Consider the following 18974-nt stretch of genomic DNA (forward strand, 5'->3'; position numbering starts at 1 on the left):
TCTTAATTTCACACAAACCCATGATCCCTCCCAGGCCTGGATGATGAGTCAGTCTTCATCAGAGAAAGTCACACACCAGTCATGCTTATGACAGATCCATGACTTGTTGTGAATCCTGTGAATAATATACCGAAAGGCTCTCGTGATAAAGAGTGTCGTTCTGACCTCTGGTTTTTTTCTCTCCTCCTGCTCCCCACCAGTCTCCTTCCTCCTCTCCCCCTTCACCACCTTCGTCCTCCCGTTCCCGGTTCAGCACTGACTTAGTGAGCCACTATCTCTCTGAGATAAAGACTACACCCAGAAAGCCTCAGAATTTGAAAGGCCTGAGACGAGGGGTGAGACAGGAGGTAGTGTGTTTGATTGACAAGTGATTTATGTTTTCTGAATGTCTTCTGCAGGATGTCGGCAGGTTCTAGAAAATATATAGTGTTCAATTCAACATAAAGAAGCAATCAATGGCTTTAAATATATAATTGAACCTTAAACTTGGTTTAAGATGTAAGACATTTTAACCCTTAAACTGGGTTTAAGGTTTAAAATGGCTTTAATTGTAACTTGAAGAAACTGGCAGACACTTCCTTCCTCTCCTTTCCTTTCTTATTGGCTCTTTTTATTCATTTGTGTATGATGTGGATCTGGTGTTTGGGAATAGGCATGTGTATATTGGAGGGGTTTGGGCATTCTGGTTGCAGTGCTGTGTGGGGAAAACAAGCGTTTTCAACATCAGGTGTGTTGCTCTGATGTTGGCAGTTTGCAGTGGTGTGTTTGTGTGTTTTGGAGTGGCTCTGCTTACAGTGTCAGTGTGCTCTGAAGCAGAGCTTTCTGTTGTACACAGTTTAACAGAACAGTTGACAAACCTCTTCAGTCAGGACTGTCGTGGATAGCTCTTCCATATGGTCAAATAAAATGGCCATCAGAAGAACCAATCTTACCGTTTGTTTGACGACTGACGTGAAACCCATCACTCATTGAAATATTATCCCGGTTGGAGAGATGTGTTCCAGATGGAAAGAAGTAGAGGATGTTGATGCATTTTCTAGGAATTCAGTTACAAATGACCTGAAGATTTATTGCAAACACACATGAGTTACCTTTACATAAATGTTCTCCAATTAAAATGTAACACCTATACCTTTGAGGTATATCAATCATAACAAAAATAAAAGCAGTTATTAAAAGACCACATTAAAGTGGAACAAATATAAACATGCGGCCTCCCTTCACAAGATAATCTGGTTTTAATAAATGCAGGAAATAAAATCAGAAATGAATAATTGTGTAGTATAAATATTCAAAAGTTAATGTACATTAAACTCTTATTTAATATATATGAACTGTGTAATATACATGAGCTATGTGACATATTCACACTAACCTCCTGGTGTGCAGTGATTTACTTCTGATATGTGTTGCAAGTTCCATCTCTGAAACTGTGTAGTGATCTGAGCATCTGGTTTTCATGCTGACCCATTGGCTTGATAGTGGCTGCTTTACATACTGACCACTAACCAGCATCCCATGTTGTTTGTCTCTCTTTATTGTAACGGTTAATGCGTCAGTGGTCAGTCAAGATGGTAAGTGTGTGAGTGTGTGTATAGAGTAGAATGTATCCTCACCATGTAGGACTTTCCTTAGTGCCCAATATATAAACCCAGTAGTGATAGTAAAGTCTCCTCTCCTAGTGAAAATAGATTTACTGCCTTCTGACATATAATATTATAATGCACTTACTAAAGCTTCATCACACCCACTAAAATAGAACTAGAGTTCCCCATTGGAAGTCTATTTACCGTATGGTATTGTCCCCTCCCACTGTATATTATACATGGTAAGTACTGACAAATGGTAAGTACAGATAGGATATTCAGTCAATTCAGAATCAACTTTTTTTTTTAAAGCAGAACCAGGGGGAAAAAACTAAACTAAAAATAAGATGCATCATACATCACCAACCATAGCATCTCTTTAGATGTTTGTTGCATCAGTTAGTTTAAAAAACAAAATTGGAGATTAACTTTTTCAGTCGAGCATTTCCAACAGACCTCTTCACACCTCAGAGAAAGTTAATTGACACATTTTCCCTCCAGTCAGGATAAACTCTGAGTTGGTAGTTTTGTTTTGTTTTCATCTCCAGGCCCCATCTCTGGAGGATTACAGCCACTTACCGCCCGAGCAGAGGAGGAAGAGGCTGCAGCAGAGGATCGACGAGCTCGGAAAAGAGCTCCAGAAAGAGATAGATCAGAGGTTGGCCTTCACCCATAATGCCTTGCCCAGTCCAAATCATCACCACATATGACCAAAAGGGCCTTAACATGGTTCTGCTTATGTTGTTACTCATGACCTGTGACCTGCTTATTATCATTAGTCCATCACCAACACCAAAGCATGTCTGTCTTTCAGAGATGCCCTGAACAAGATGAAGGATGTGTATGAGAAGAATCCACAGATGGGAGACCCCATCAGCCTGCAGCCCAAAATATCAGAGACTATGTGTAACATGGAGAAGCTGCGCTCAGAACTCCACAAAAACGAGGTAAGAAAGGAAGGTTTAGCTTGAAATAGAGCCAAAACATACACAACTGTAAAACCCAAGAAAAAGAAAGACAGATTACAGGTGAAAGGTTTCAGCTGAGTATTTGTTCAGGTCTTGCAGTTGGTCATAATGTGATACTATGTAGATGAGGATGGTATTAGAATAGACGTGTCATATTGACTGAAACCTTCTCTCTCTCTCTTTGTTGACAGACTTGGTTATCGGAGGTGGAGGGGAAGCAGAGCTCCAGAGGAGACAGACGACACAGCGCCGACAACCACCATCACACTCCTCAAGGCAGAGAGAGGTACACACTATATACACACTGACAGACAGAGGGAGCAAGAGGATCAAATATTAAGCTTTTGGTATTCATTAATGACATGTATAGAGTCAGTGATGTCCTTTTTCACAACATTCATATTCATTTCAAAGTCATTCAGTTTAGTAAGTAGTCTTTATTTCCCACCTTTAACGTTTGCTTGTGTAGTTGGCTGTTTGTGTTCATTATTTACTTGTTAATAATTTCCTCGGAAGTAGTGAACAATGTCATCTTGTACTGATAACAGAGGAAATAAAGGCACGGTCCAGTTGGTATTCCCCCAATTAAGTAACTGAAATGTACGGCTTGTCTAACCTTAAGAGCATAGTGGGTCAGCTTAACATGTGAACTGTCTGCAATTAAACATTTCTATTAAACATGAATGAAGAATGGATTAATTACTTGGGTTCGAAATAAAAAATAATCTCCTTTTTAATTAGTTCTAAACTAGATAGTTAATTGCTGACAAATTCCTTGGGCATTATAATCAGAAAAAAAAAATCAGAAAATGTCAATTTTACCTTTTTTAAATCATAATTCTTGTTAAAACATAAACAATGTCCCAAACAATATGAAGGCAGGAGCTCTGTTATTTTTTTTATAGACTCATTAGACCCGCTGGTCAATCTCTAATATTCCTGCTTAGATTACATTTTCTTCATACGAATAATATTGAGTCTGCTGTTTATATATAATCAAGGAGCAGTGATGTATTTAAATGAATGCAAACGCAACCTCATTCCGCTGCCTTTCTCCCTTTCAGTCCTGAGGGCAGTTACACAGACGACACCACGCAGGAGCATCAGACGCCTCAGAAGCGCACGACCCCTCCAAAGCCCGGGCAACCCAACCCCGACCCGCACGAGTTTGACGACGAATTTGACGACGACGACCCGCTGCCGGTCATCGGACACTGCAAAGCGCTCTACTCCTTCGATGGTAATGATAAACACCATAAAGTGTTATAAATGTTCTCAGTGTTGTTCTCAAAGGGAAGTGACTCGGCTTTTATTATCTAACGTTAACGTGTGTTTAATGCGATTATGTTTTGTCTGACTCTTAGGTCAGAACGAGGGGACACTGGTGATGGCAGACGACGAGGTAATGCTTTCTTTTAAGGTTATAAATATATTTGTGGGTAATCCCAAACCAGCATTTAACTGTTCCTATGAACAAGTATTTGTTGTCTTCAATGAACAAACACACTATAGTTCATTTTGAATCATTCCCACTACCACCGTCCTGATGCTGTAAAGTCATTGGAGCACCATATGTAGATTAAACTACCGATCACCATTTCCTCCTGTTTAAGTCATGTTATTTTTCACCATTATAGTTTGCTTTTTAAAGCCCGGATGTAACATTTCAAAGCATTGGACTTTGGCGACTCTTAGTGGTACTATAAAAAAATACACTATTGTGTTACTAAATGACAAAAATAATTCTCAAAAAACCCATAGTGTTCATGAATCTTCAATGGGTTAGCCTTATTTATTTCCAACCAATAGTGTGGGCCAGTCATTTAAGAGACGTATCTTTGCCGCTGCAGGTGTTGTACATCATCGAGGAGGACAAAGGCGACGGCTGGACGAGGGCGAGGAAGCAGAGCGGCGAGGAGGGCTACGTCCCAACCTCCTACGTAGAAATCACCATGGAGAAAAACAGCAAAGGTGCTGTCACCTACATCTGAGTCTAACACTGTGTTCTCATCCTGTCTGTCGTCCTCTCCATCCTCCCCGTTTTCTCTTTCTCAAAATAACACTACAACAAGGAAACAAAGACAGCATCTCCACATCTGCATGGACAGTTATCTGTTTTCTGATTTCCATCTCATCTCTCTATCCCCCTGTGTATCCCACTTACTGTAATCATTCGTCCTCCTGTCATATCTGTGGGACTGGTGTATCAGAGGTGAGTGTAAGAGAACACAGACAAATAGGAAAACCCTTTTTAAATGGTGTGTGAATGTATACGAGGTGTGTGTGTGTGTGTGTGTGTGTGTGTGTGTGTGTGTGTGTGTGTGTGTGTGTGTGTGTGTGTGTGTGTGTGTGTGTGTGTGTGTGTGTGTGTGTGTGTGTGTGTGTGTGTGTGTGTGTGTGTGTGTGTGTGTGTGTGTGTGTGTGTGTGTGTGTGTGTGTGTGTGTGTGTGTGTGTGTGTGTGGAGGCCATACCTCTTTTTATCGATCAAAGTTTTTAAGTTGTATGTAATATATTAGAAATGATCTATTTTTAATTATTTTTTAATGTTTCTTTTTTTTTTATGGAAAATTTTAAAACTGATTTTAACTCTTTGGATTCATGTGTTTATTTTGGTCTGACTGCAGTGTTGTATCATACCTTGACAGGGGTTTGCCTGATCTAGCATTATTGTCAACAAATCTAATGCAAAACAACTAAACCAACAATGTTATCTATATCTTACAAAACAGGTCCAAAATAGTAGATAGTATATTCCATTTACTTTAAATTCATTAACACTCACTGAAACAGCAAGTCACTGTAGTTCTCTGTGGACATTTATTAAAAATAGTGCATTTCTCAGACTATTTTCAGCTACTAGCAGCACATTTTAGTGCAAGCAATAAACCTGCATTAGACACAGTCACCTGTCAGATGACTTTTACAAGTTGCAGTGCCAAAATATGTAAGGAAGATAAAAAAGAAAAAGTTTTAAATCTGGCACGCCATGATGATGTGGGAAACAATCTGGTATTAATTTAATATAATTTAGACATTTTATTTAAATACATCTTTAATATGAATACATAATTCACTCATTAACTGACTTAAATGATTAGGTCATACTTGTGTTTTGCCCTGTATAGTAAGTATTATGTACTTTTTTAGTATTTTTGGCAGCACAGAGTGATAAAAGACACATACAGTAGGCTCTTTTTAGTAGGCTTAATTCATTTGTTAAGCTATAAGAAGAAAATGCATTTATCACCAGCCGCATTCTTGAACTCTGTACTTGTAAAGTTTAAAATTGTGCAGTGCAAATGGTTCTGAAGTGTAATGACATTTAAGTGAATGCAGTCAACACAGTGTAGTACAAACAACGTTGGAAAATAACTGGTCAAATGTGTTTAATTGGGAGGCTGCCGAATGTATAAACACAATCCTTGTTCTTCCTTTATTTCGCTCTGTGAATCAGTTCTATTATTTGTATTTGGTTACATTGGTGCGTGAGAGCGAACTGCAGCACCGGATGTTGTAGTAACTCCCTCTCTCCTCTATGTGACTGCAGGTTCCTGAGGGCTGCAGGGTGGCCGGGCGATTTGATTGGCTGGTGGAGGGCTCACGCTGTTTGCTGATTATTGGTGGTGGGGGTGACACAAGAAAAGAGAGAGGTAGAGAGGGAAAGAGATGAAATAAAGACAGGTTGCATGTTGCATGCTCACATATCCATAACCAGCAAAGCATTCTGGTTAGAGGCTGTGATGGCTACCCTCCATCACATCAGGGGGGGGAACACACTGATGTTCTGCTCCCTGAGGGTTCAAACACTGTTTGACAGCAAATAGAAACCAACTGCTGCTACGGCCTCACTAGTTATGTTGTGTACAGTAAAAATACATGCCTAATTGAAAGATTGAGCTCACGGAGAACAGTATGGCACCAGGACTTCCTCTTATTGGTTGTGGATTTATCATTTAATGACAAAGAGGAACATTTCCAGGAAACTTTTTCTGTGGGCCTTTTGTTGTGGGCGACCATTAACACTTATTTTGCTTGTTTTTGCTTAAACTAATGGGTTCCTTAAATCATTAAAGAGCATTTTGACAAGAGATTCTCATCACAAAAAATAACACGGCAACTTTAATTAATGAAATATGGCCGAAAGCTTCGGAAAGATCTAGTAAGTGAACCTTGTGATGAGCTTTTTTTGGTCAAAGTTCTATTTCCAAAGAATGGACCCTTAACCTCAAAGTAGCTTTGAGCTGTCTCATAACGACATTTTCAAAGTCCCACTTGCCATTTATTCTAAAATGTATTTGTAAAATAATCTTATATTTCCATACTATATTCTCCGAATAGACAAACTGTTCCCCACTACTTTTGGTCCAGCTACTCAAGAGAGGGTATCAGTGAATTCTAAACTCAGACTCTCAGGGTTTGTCACATTTGTTAGGGTCAGTTATGCTTACAGTATTTGCTAACACTAACAATGTCAGTCCTGCACTCATCCCTGTTGTCATCATCTGTGCTCTGTTAGTGATGTTTGCCTGCCCGCCCGCCTGAGCCACTCTGCTCCTCATGCCTGCCCTCACCCTCATACAGCCGCATGTCCTTAACGTGTCCCAAACATGATCACACGTTTCATGTGTGACTTTAACGGCAACTATATGAGTGTGTGTAACTTTGGATGTGAGTTGTGTGTTGAATGCTGCATCATCCCGGTGTATTTTGATGTCCAGCATGAGTATGATTTTGTGCATTTAACGTCATTAAGTTACTCATTAGACAGATAGCAGGCCGATCAGGTGAACACAGGACCTCTCTACCACTCTCTTTCTTTTCCCATCTTTCCTATCCTTTACTTCCTGGGTTCTACTACCCCCATTTGACCAGCAGATGGAAACCTTTGCTCACAAAACCATGGCTCATCTTAAGTTGAACTGGACCACCTTAAACAACACTAAACATGGAGGAGCACCAATTTGTTTTTGCAGTCAGACTCTGCCTTAAAACTCCATTTTGTTTTACTTTGGATGGATTTTTGGATGTCTCCACTCTTCTGCCTGACCACATCTCCCATCAGCCACCTGGGCTCAGCCTTACCTCCTCGGGGACTCTCAACTGCATCTCCATTATCAAAAAAGTTTTTTCCCATCTTAATTGGTTGTATTTGTGAATGTGACCACAGATGCACACATGTATCAATGATATGTAAACACTCTATGGAAGGCCAAATGGGCCGAAAACACATGTTGAATTTTGGCACGTTTGGCTTTCCATACTTAATAGTATGTAAGTGTGTCTACATGTGCCTGCGTTACATGTGTGATGTTAGTTTTTACCATTGAATGAATTGTAAATATTAACATCTTTTATGTCATGCTGAATGTTTTTCCATAGTGATTGTTTTTAGGTTTGTTTGACACTCTTCATGACAGACAACAAGGTTTGAATTGAACTGATGCACTTTGCCCTGAAGTACTACAGCATTTGAATCTGATTAAATGAATTAAAGCGAATGAATGAATGAATGAAGGTCTGTGTTGTCTGCTGAGAGGCGTGAACTTAATGAATGACCACTGTATAGCAGCGAGAAACAAAAACGGCTCTAATAATTTCCTCTTCCTGATGGTTTTTATACTCTTTTTGTAACTCTTGACGAGCAATGACCCACCTTTTTTTTTTGCATGGTTTTCTAGATTCTTTACATTAATTCTTTGTGTGTTTGGTGATTGTTTTAACCATTCACTTTCTCAACAAAACACAATTGAGGTTTGACTGTTCTGTTGATGCTATTTAAGACAAAAATGCCACTAATAATTCAGCTGCTTTGTGGTTCTTTAACAGCAGGAGGCTCCGTAGTGGTCAGTGTTTCTTCTATGAAGCTGTGAAATGTACAGAATGATGCTGTCGGGGATGTTACTTGAACTTCAGTCACAGTTCTCCAAATGTTCTCTCCTATCCGGGTCCATTTTGCATCGGATAAAAACAATAGAAGTTTGAGAGCAATTAGCTTTCCACAACATAGGACTTTTTACCCTTGGAACAGAACCAGGCTAGCTGTTTCTCTCTGCTCCCAGTCTCTATGCTAAGCTAAGCTAACCGACTGCTGGCAGTAGCTTCAGATGTACTGTACAGGTTTGAGAGTGGTGTAGATCTTTTCATCCAACTCTTCACGATAAAAAAACATTTTCCCCAAATTACCCAACAGTTTTTTTCCCCTCTACTCGATATTTTTTTAGCCTGGGGATGCAAAATGGTACAAATGAAAATAACCCATTCCTTCACTTTGGTTTGAAATAATGATGCCTTGTAAACGCATACATCGATCTATCAGTGCTTTCAATTTTGTGTGTACACATCTGTCGTCATGGTTAGTTACATCAGCTAGCCTGCTTGCTTTTCTTTAAAATTAGCTATAACCATGTGTTTTGCCTTTTTTGAAAACTAAACCGTGACATAAGATGCGTGCAGTAAAGTGTTGCATATTAGATTTATTTTTGTTCCAATGGCAATACAGTCATAACGTCGAATCACATTTCTGTGGTTAAGCAGTCGTGGCTGCAAATAGTTGTTTTAAACTTTTTATTTGCTATTTTTGATTAAGTCTATAAATTGTCAAATGAAATCATGAATAATGCCTATCAATAGTTCTAACAGCCCATCGTGATGTCTTCCATTGTTGGTTTTGTTCTACAAACTTTCCAAAACCCAAAGATATTCAATTTACAATAATAGAGAAGATCAGCACATTTGAGAGTTTTTGTTTGCTAAAGGGCATGGGGGAAAAAAAGCAAACCACATCAGTTCAAGCACTAAAACCACTACATTGCTTGTAATTGAATATTATTTTATGGTGGAAAAGATAATCCACTGACATGAAGATATAGGCAGTGATAAACAAAACAGCCCTCTCTGTTTCCTGCTGAATTTGTATTGATGTTGCCATGATGATGCTTGTATAACATTTATACTAACTCTTAAATAGACGGTACACTCGAAATGTTTCATATTCTTCATTTTCAGACCTATTTGGAGTGTACTGTCCCTTTTAATCAAAGAATACATGTCAGTAGAAACGCAGCACCTTTGCAATCAGTCAAACTTAGAAACATTTTCTTCTTAGTCAATTAATATACATATAAAAACTTTGAGTTCAGTAAATGTTATAGCCACTTAACTGTACTTCTGGATATTATGCAAAAATAGATAACAAAGCAGCTTTAATAAAGTTCTTGCAACGGTTCTTTAGTGAAACCTGCCATGCTGTGAGTGGGGTGCTGTTTACCACCCAGAAAAAAAACACACTTCTACATTCCTCTTGTTTTTGAACGCCGATCATGTTTGTCTTGTGGAAGCTCTGTACAGATTATTCTCTCAGCTCTTTAACTCACGATAAAAACGTTTTTTTTATCAGCATCAACATCCAATCACAGTAAATAAAAACAGCAGCAGGTACAAGGTGATTCTGAATGATGTTAACATCCATGTAAATGTGTTTTTACCATGTTGTATGTTGTAATAACCAATGGCAGTACTTCCCTTTCCTTATTGTTGTGCACATCTTTTTACTTTGAATGTTGTCAGACACTTTGTTTTTTCTTCTTCCAAGATATTGTTCTAATAAAATAAGCAGCAATGGAAATAAGTGGATTGGTTTTCTTTGACATTTTAGGAAGAAGTGAGTTTCAATTCAGCTCTCTTTTGAATCTCCCTGTGAGGTAACGTAGTATTAATTCATGAATAAAATGCCTTCAACAAGTGTCGTAAAGAAGTACCTTAATTATGCTTGAATGAATTTCAATAAAATAAGCTAAACAAAGCCACAAAGTCCACAAAGATGCAGATTGTACACCATATTTATTCATTCTTAAATTCATAGTAATATAAACATATTAAAATCAGCAACATTTTTTTTTTTACAGTCAGTCTTCTACAGGAAATATGTACAGTCTCTGAACATGCTACTTTTTCAATTATGTACAACTTTAGTCTCTCACATGTTAACTTACTTTTCAGGTTTATGCAGAAAGAAAAATATTTTCACCTGGAAATATTATATATCTAATGATTTGTGAAAAGAAAACCTTGGTTTAATATTATATTAATGTGAATGTTGTTATATAATGTTATTATATAATATGATTGTTTTCAGTGATTTTATATCGAAGGTAACAGAGATCATTATAGCCAGAAATCTCATTGCAACTCTCACATGTTTTCTTTCTATCTAAGCAACGTACAGAGATGTGCACTTTGTAGGGAAATGTCCTTCCTCCGTTTATAAAACTACTTTCACATAAATAAATACGGAGGGCATACACATCCTGACATTTTCTTCTGAATATATTTGTCACAAGATGAGCTATTTGTAGTTTGATGCGGCAAAATTATGTTCTCCATTAACTGGAATGTCAGAGTAGAAATAAAACAAGTGCCTTATCAGGGAAAAAGCATTAAAAGCCTCAGTTTAAGCTCCTTTTGTCTGCTCTTTTCTCAGGAATCAATAACTCCCTTTAAAAAGATTGTTTTAAAGATAAGCTGTGACAAAGCCGCATATCTTTCCATTTCATGAAGGATTCAAGTTCCAAGGATTTAAACCTTGTGTTGTGTTCAAAAGCGTTGACCAGGTGCATGTTGCGAAAAATTATTGTTACAATTAATAAAGGCTGGGGTCTCTAAAGATGAATCTTGATTGGGCCAATTTGACCTCGAGTCACCCAAAACAATTCTGCTGGGTCTCCCCAGACCCGAACACCAAATGATACACTCTTTTTTTTTAGAGACCTTCAGACTTGGCAAAAATGGTCATAATCAGTTTTGTAGTGTTTGTATAGCTGTTGTGGAGGATATCATAAAGCCTTGTTCCGATAAAAGAAACTAGAGCGTAGTTATTATATCATTTTAACTTGAAACGGGTCACGGGAGACCAGAACACAACATAAGGGTTAAGTGAACTTTGGATATTGCCTGCATCTCCTGATCATGGCAACGGCAAGAGTAATTCAAATGTAGTAATGATGATCTTGATCCGGGTATGTTTTAGATTATGCCTGCATGTGTATCTTAGAATGTGAGGTGTCTATGAGCTATGAGTCATTGAGTGAAATTGAAGCCTTTAAACTAGAGTAAAACGACAGACTTTTGTGAAATATTTAACAAATTAAGAGCCTAATCAACATCTGACATCAGGTTCGGCTGCTGAGTCTCTGTATGGAGATTTTAAAGTGTATCCTCTTCATCACTCGCTGATCAACTTCCTGCCTCGTCACAGTTTGCTCCTCTTCTTCTCTTTGTTTCCTGTCCTCCTGATGCTCGACTGAAGTCCAAAGTGCATTTGATGTCAGAGTTTTTGTTCAGGTTGGAGTCAGATTAATGTTTGTGTTTTAGGCGGAGGCTCCAGTTTCCGTGACAACGCAGTGAGGATGAGGTTGAATTTGTTGTAGCGATCTGATTGGTTAACTGAAGCTCCACGGCTCCCCCACAGCAGCCGCAGCTGAAAGTCCGTTTTAAACACCTCCAACAGGTCTTCATCCCATGTCAATCCTGCTGGGGATGAAGAATTACATCTTTTAGACATCTTTTATTTTTCTCTTATAATCCACAAACTATATATTTTTCTGTACATGTTTGTGCGTTTTCTTATTTGTACCTTGTAATAACTTGTGTGCGTTGGCTGTGTAGCTGTGTGAGTTGTGTGCCACTTGGCGTGCGGCCTCTAGGTGGCGCAGCATGATGTCACAGCCCTGGTCGCTGGTCTCCCAGAGCTCCGCCCCCTCAGGTGTGATTGACGGGCGCTCCATCAAAGTGAGGAGGGGCAGCAGGAGGGGGACGCAGACCACCGCAGGGGAGGAAGCTGCAGGAGGAGCGAGGTGGATGAAAAATAAGAAGAAAGCCACATTTTATTTTCCATTCATATTTTAAAAAAAACATTCTTGTAACCCTTGAATCTATAAACAAATGTTATAGTATCTCTATCATACTACATTATTCTGCGCTTGAGAATTTTTGGGATGAAATCAACCCTTGTAGGATAGACATTTAATTAATTGTGCCCTTAAAACATGATGTGATTAACCATAGGGAATACATTTGATTCTAAAAATGTTATAATTAATTCCATTAATTTGTCTTAACTCAAACTTGTATAGCATGTGACAGCTGTCTAAATTGTTAATAATTTGTTTTGATGCTAGTTTTCTCCCCTTTTTTATTGAATCCATGTTTGATGCTGTTTAAGACACCTTGGGCCAATGTGTGTGTGTGTGTGTGTGTGTGTGTGTGTGTGTGTGTGTGTGTGTGTGTGTGTGTGTGTGTGTGTGTGTGTGTGTGTGTGTGTGTGTGTGTGTGTGTGTGTGTGTGTGTGTGTGTGTGTGTGTGTGTGTGTGTGTGTGTGTGTGTGTGTTTCTGTGTGCATTTTTAGTACCTGTGCCCTCATACAGATTATTGTAAAAAGGTTTGAGTATTTTCTCGTAGTTGATGGCGGTCTGTGTGTAGTTCCTTCGTAGAGTTGTCCATGTTTCCTCCAAACGGCTGATCTGCAGAGTGAAAAACAACACAAATCAAGTTTAAAGATATCCTACAAACAGAAAGACATATTCTTGCAAATAGAAAACAAATGACACAAAAAAGTGAAACATTCTGGCAGGTAATGATTGAGAACTATTTATCCGACACTTTTATTTCATCAATGTCTGTTCAACTTTGTGTGTGTGTGTTTGTGTGTGTGTGTTACCTGTGGCAGATCCAGAGCTTTCATCAGAGCCGTGAAAGCAAACAGGTCGCCCACCGTGTCCTTCAGCTCCACTGCGACCAGGATGATGCGATTTAGGGTGGACGCCCGCTCATCTGCGCTACCCGTACATCCCAGAATATCCACGGCAACACCTATCGCCATGGTGTGGTGCCTGGGAGACCAAGAAGGGGTGGATAATCAACACAAGCCAACAACTATGTGATTTGTTTCTAATTTGATCTCTCAGTGAGTTTTTGGAAGAATGACAGGAAGTAGAATGAATGACTCAGCAGTTATGAATCAATGATATCATCTTTAGTTAGAGAGCTGGCTGGTTTAACCGAACCAGTTGTTCCCAACCATCTTGGATGGCAACCTTTTAAAATAAATACATTCCATAAGTGGCAAGAGCCAAAAGTACCCAGTATCTTGAAAAAATACCCCAAAAAGTCAGAAAAACAAACTTGAAAAAATTATTGTGACCTTTGAGATTTAACTTGGGACCCCTTTGAAAGGAGTCACTGGGTTACATTTAAAGGGGTTTCAAGGAAGTGTGTTGCTAAATGTGTGCTGCAGTGTGTATGTGTGATAGGTGTGTACCTTTCCATCAGATCCAGCCGCAGCTGTCGACCGTGCGGCAACGTCACCAGCTCCAGACCGGAGGACACGCCCATCTGACCTTTGACCTCTGGAGTCACTCCGACTATCCTCGCAACCTGCAGGAGGAAAAAAGGTCAGTCTCGTTGTATCGTCCTCTTATTCTGTGGCTGCCAGTTTGTGTGTAATACAGTGTAACATTGTGCTCGGCTCAGGGTTTTGATTCTCCTGCGTCATTTTATTGCATCAACTGCAGGATAGAAATCAATTTTCGAGACACATAAAAGGAACATCTGTGTGGAGGAGCAACACTAAACATGTTCAGCTCCAATTTAGACGTGTGTGTGTGTGTGTGTGTGTGTGTGTGTGTGTGTGTGTGTGTGTGTGTGTGTGTGTGTGTGTGTGTGTGTGTTTACCTGGCAGTCGGCCATGAGCAGGTGTCTGGCGATGCTGTGGTGATTGTGGCTGAGCAGCAGCTCCTTGGCTCTCTTCAGCACCACCATCTCCAGCGGTTTGTTCTCCTCCGGCAAAAGTCGAGATCCGAACTCCGAAGGCCGGAACGTGGACTCCGTCTCTTCCACCGGCCGCTGGAAACTGCTCCTCTTTTCTTCCTCCTCCTCCTCCTCCCTCCCTGCGTCCTCCTCCTCTTCCTCGCTGGTGTTTTCCAAAGCAGCGATGGCGTGATGGTAGGAGCTCCTATCCAGCCCTCTCCTCCCTCCCGTATCCTTCTCCTTCTCCTGTCTCCCGCCCTCTCCCTCTCTCCTCAGTCTCTCCACGTAGCTGCAGGGCAGAGGCTGAAGGTAGAGGTCCGACATGGAGTCTGGCTCCTCCCACTGTAGTGGGCTGCAGGACCTCGGTTCTGCGGGACTGGGCTGCAGGCGCTCAGTCCATCCTGCGTTTGTCTCTGAATCTGAGTACTGTTCAGCGGGGGAGAGGAGAGAACTGGAGGAGCTGTAGGAGTCTGCAGGGTGGAGCTGTTGGAGGAACTTCAGGGGTTTCACTGGAGGAACAGGAGGACCTGTGGTGGCTGTGGGGAACCAACAACAGTACTTCATTTATTTCCATTTGGTTTTTAAGAGGGGAAGTTGACATTTATATATAGATCTCTTTACTCCACAGTCAATGTATCAATTATATAGGCATCAAAATAGAATATGCACATCCACAGCAATTAAAAAAGGTAATCTTGATATAGAAAATTCAACTGACTGAAAGCAACTTGTAACCTTTCCTAAAATAAATTAGGTCGAATAACTTGGATAATGAAAACAGTTCATTTATTAAAACCGAAATTAATAGTATAGCAATGTTTGATCAATTGAAGTATTTTGGAACTCTGTTTCACACTACTATGTACGAGTGTGCCTCTTCATGTAGGACTATCTTTTCCTGATACGTTTAAAAGTCTCTCCTTACACACCGTGACTGACCTACTGTGGATGCATTTTACAAGAAATAAAGTTACCTCCGCTCCTCCATGTAGAACCATGAGTATCCACACCTGTGGAGTCCAGGGAAGGTGCAGCCAGCCTGGGGGAGGTGGAGGAGGCGTCTGTGAGGCTGGAGGAGATGGGGGGGGGCGCCAGAGGCTGCAGGGCGGGGGAGCGGGGCAGCCGGGCCAGGGGCACCTTGCTGGGCTTTGGAGGAGGTTTGGGACACAGCTGGCTGTCTGAGCCCCGGATGGCCTGGCCTGTAAACACCGAATGATTGATCAGATATTTCTGCAACCAAATGTAATCAATCAAGGAAGTAATCCTCTGTGTCTGTGTTAGAGACATTTGTTATTTCATTTTTTGTGCCATGTACAACCAGTTTTTATATTATTCATTTTACTCTTTGCCAAATTTGAATCAAACAACCAAAAGGTGCATGGAAGCATATGAGGGCAGGGCTACATTTCATTTCCTATTTCCATACAAACAATGGCAGGAGCAAATAAGGATAGATTACACTGTGTGTGTGTGTGTGTGTGTGTGTGTGTGTGTGTGTGTGTGTGTGTGTGTGTGTGTGTGTGTGTGTGTGTGTGTGTGTGTGTGTGTGTGTGTGTGTGTGTGTGTGTGTGTGTGTGTGTGTGTGTGTGTGTGTGTGTGTGTGTGTGTGTGTGTGTGTGTGTGTGTGTGTGTGTGTGTGTGTGTGTGGCAGACAGGTCTCAGTTGGTTTGGTGTGTGTGTGTTTTGGTTTTACAACAGATAAGACATGCTGTTTGGACTTCATCAAATGTTGTAAAAGGAACAACAGAGCTGTTGCTCTTTCCTTGGTACTGAATGTGGAGCGGTTAAGAAGCAAAGGGTTAATGTTTTTATCTAAACAAATATATATGTAATGCATTTAATCCTGGCCAATAAGTGGATCATACAAATGATACCAATAAGCAGATTGACAGATGCTCTTTAGGTTGCTGAACATTTGATAGTTTTTAAACAGATTTGTTTAACATTGGATTGTATCCCCCTACTGACCTGGCAGACACTCTGCAGACCTCCGTGGGACTGAGGGGCTCAGCACCGGCTCACTGCCCGTCCGAAACACTGGAGACTTGGGGTTGGGGCCCGGGAGCAGAGGGTCACGAGGCTGGGGTTTGGATCCTGGAGAAGTAGAGGAGGTTCCGGGAAGAAGAGGATAAAGGTAAAAGTTCAGAAAACAGAACAGAAAGCAAATATTGTTCTGTGTGTTGACATGAACTTCGTCTAAAGCATACTAAGGTCACATTTTACTTTCACTTACCGAGAGGCAGGTAGCTTTCTGATTGGTGTGCCTTCAGTGGGCGTCGCCTCTCTGGGACCTGATTTAGACTCGCTGGTTGGCTGCCACAGCGATCCTTCAACCTGAGTAGGGAAAGGGAACGCCAAAAAAAATCAAAGCTATTCCAAAGAAAGGTTTAGGAATAAAGAAATAGCCATATCATTGAAAAGGAAGCAAAGAAAGAAGACCTTGACATAAAAAATGAATTGTTCTTTTCCTTTCTCTTTGTTTTTCTTTCTACCTTGTTTTACTTTCGGTCTCTTTACTCAGACAGACATTGAGTCATTACATTAAGCTCAGTGTACTCGTGAAATAACACACTTCTGATCCTTATAGCAGAAAAGTCATACACCATGTCTTTATTTATAGAGGGCTTTTGATACATATGGAACATGTCCTATATACAGCCCACTTCCTGGATAAAGAATGTAAACAGAACAAGGGTACATGTTAAATGTCCAAAAGCAGGAAGGGGTTTAAGGGGTTTATTTAAGTCTTTGCTTGTATAGAAAGAAAACAGAGAGAAAAGATGACTTTAGTAAAGGTAAGTGTACATTAATCAAATATAGCCGACAGTATGTTAGTTGGTCTGCAGCCTACTACCCACTTTAAATATTAGGTTTGTGTTACTTGGAACTCAGGGATTTTTTGCCAAATCCAACCAATTACACATGTTCTGTAGGTGATCATCTAAACACAACTAACACACATCAATCATGCCACAATCAATGTGTTTTTCTTCCAGGTGTGTACCAACCTGAGCTGGCTGCCTCGGCTTGTGCCGTTGTCCCGGCAGTGTGTGCTGTCCTGCGTGGTGTGTGCATTGTCCTGTGTGTGTCCGTTAGTGATGTTGAGGCTGAGGCGCTTCTGGTTACGTTTCTCCTGCGATATGATCGTCCCTCTGTGATGGCTGGACAACCCGTACTTCTCCTCCAAACAGCGCAGCGGCAGCGCTCTGTTGATTGGCTGGAAAATAATGGCTCCAACCACCTTAAATGCAGGGAAAGAAGAAGACACAAAGTAAACTCAAGTTGTTTTTTATGAAAGTAGAGTATTACATTGCTTACGTTGTACATTTTCTTTCCGATCATGACTTCATCTTTGGATGGCATTTGACACCCAGTCTATGTAACCATTAGAAGGTAGTACCAGAGGTGGGAGAAGTACTCAGATTGTGTACTTAAATAAAAGTTCCAAAGTTCCACAAGTACCAAAGTGTAGGAATACTTTGTGACAAGTAAATGTCCTGCATTCGAAATGTTTCTCGAGTAAAAGTACAGAGTATTACCATCAAAATATAAAAAAAGTACTCATTATGCCAACTTTCCCTTTTCAGAATAATATATATTATATGTTGTCATTATAATTATTGATGCACTGAAGTGCTAGCAAAGCTGGTAAAGGTGCAGCTAGTTTTAATTATGTATGGTAGCTGGTGAATTTACTCCAGGCGTAACTAAAGTCTGATTTAAGTGTTGATTATATTTCACAACATTAATCTAAATCTGCAAAGTATAGGAAAGTATTAAATAAATGTAGTGGAGTACACAATTTACCTCTGAATTGTAGTGGAAAAATGTAAATACTTAAGTAAAGTAAAAGTCTCTCAAAATGTTACTTAAGTACAGTACATGAGTAAATGTACTGAGTTACTTTACACCACTGGGTAGTACATGTAACGTTGTACTGTGTCAAATAACTATTGAGTATGTTTTCCATTACAAGAGTACATGTTTAAAATAATTGATGGAACCCACCTGGGAGACAGACTTCCTGTTGCCAACATAGTATCTTATGAGTGCAGGGATGTTGTCGAACCCCTCCCTCTCCAGCCGGTACTCCACCCTGGAATAGGCTTCGTTCAACATTACCACCTGAAGGTGAGATGTTCAAATGTGATTCATTTATTAGTTAGTATTCTGTGGATTTACAACTTTTTATTAATACATAAGATAACCTTTGCGTATTTTATATGAAATCATACACATGGCTTTACCTTCTTGTTGATTTTAAAGTGCTGGGCAGAATTTCGCCACTGGCAGGTGAGGACATAACTTCCTGGGCTTGACAGCGAATCACGCATCAGGAAGTCTCCGTCACGCTGAACCAAGTTTTCTGCAACCTGGAAGAATGCAATAGATTACATATGGCATTGGACTGACACACACACACACGCATGCATGCACACACACACACATACACACACACACACACACACACACACACACACACACACACACACACAAACACACACACACGCACACACGCACACACGCACGCTGGCATACATTGTTTGTTTATGTTCAAAACACTTGATTAGATCTAATAAGGGTTGGATGTTATACTGTAACCTTCTTTATGAGCTC

The 18974-nt window shown here is 40.2% G+C and overlaps 2 protein-coding genes across 10 annotated transcripts in view; one reads left to right on the forward strand and one right to left on the reverse strand.

Moving 5' to 3' along the window:
* Window positions 1–8065, forward strand: part of fnbp1l (formin binding protein 1-like) — a 53597-nt gene extending 45532 nt beyond the window's left edge. Inside the window, exons 10-17 of one of the 4 annotated variants that reach the window (XM_079664784.1) lie at window positions 201–347; window positions 2135–2244; window positions 2401–2533; window positions 2746–2840; window positions 3619–3794; window positions 3919–3956; window positions 4405–4525; window positions 6103–8065. In XM_079664784.1, the coding sequence (XP_079520910.1) occupies window positions 201–347; window positions 2135–2244; window positions 2401–2533; window positions 2746–2840; window positions 3619–3794; window positions 3919–3956; window positions 4405–4525; window positions 6103–6110 (828 nt within the window). In that variant the 3' untranslated portion in view covers window positions 6111–8065. Of the gene's footprint in view, window positions 1–200; window positions 348–2134; window positions 2245–2400; window positions 2534–2745; window positions 2841–3618; window positions 3795–3918; window positions 3957–4404 lie in introns of all 4 variants that reach the window. The other 3 variants (XM_079664785.1, XM_079664786.1, XM_079664787.1) reach the window with 3 other exon arrangements.
* A 2312-nt stretch (window positions 8066–10377) lies between these two features.
* bcar3 (BCAR3 adaptor protein, NSP family member) overlaps window positions 10378–18974 on the reverse strand; it is a 75218-nt gene continuing 66621 nt past the window's right edge. For 4 of the 6 annotated variants that reach the window (XM_079669055.1, XM_079669058.1, XM_079669057.1 and 1 more), the window contains 12 exons: window positions 18605–18730; window positions 18366–18482; window positions 17366–17598; window positions 16591–16691; window positions 16326–16451; window positions 15332–15556; window positions 14283–14893; window positions 13870–13985; window positions 13270–13441; window positions 12961–13072; window positions 12187–12390; window positions 10378–12083 (listed from right to left, as the gene is read on the reverse strand). In XM_079669055.1, coding sequence (XP_079525181.1) covers window positions 11902–12083; window positions 12187–12390; window positions 12961–13072; window positions 13270–13441; window positions 13870–13985; window positions 14283–14893; window positions 15332–15556; window positions 16326–16451; window positions 16591–16691; window positions 17366–17598; window positions 18366–18482; window positions 18605–18730 — 2325 coding nt within the window. In that variant the 3' untranslated portion in view covers window positions 10378–11901. The remainder of the gene's footprint in view (window positions 12084–12186; window positions 12391–12960; window positions 13073–13269; window positions 13442–13869; window positions 13986–14282; window positions 14894–15331; window positions 15557–16325; window positions 16452–16590; window positions 16692–17365; window positions 17599–18365; window positions 18483–18604; window positions 18731–18974) is intronic. The other 2 variants (XM_079669056.1, XM_079669060.1) reach the window with 1 other exon arrangement.

The sequence above is a fragment of the Notothenia rossii genome (assembly GCF_949606895.1).
Source record: "Notothenia rossii genome assembly, chromosome: 1".
NCBI lineage: Eukaryota > Metazoa > Chordata > Actinopteri > Perciformes > Nototheniidae > Notothenia > Notothenia rossii.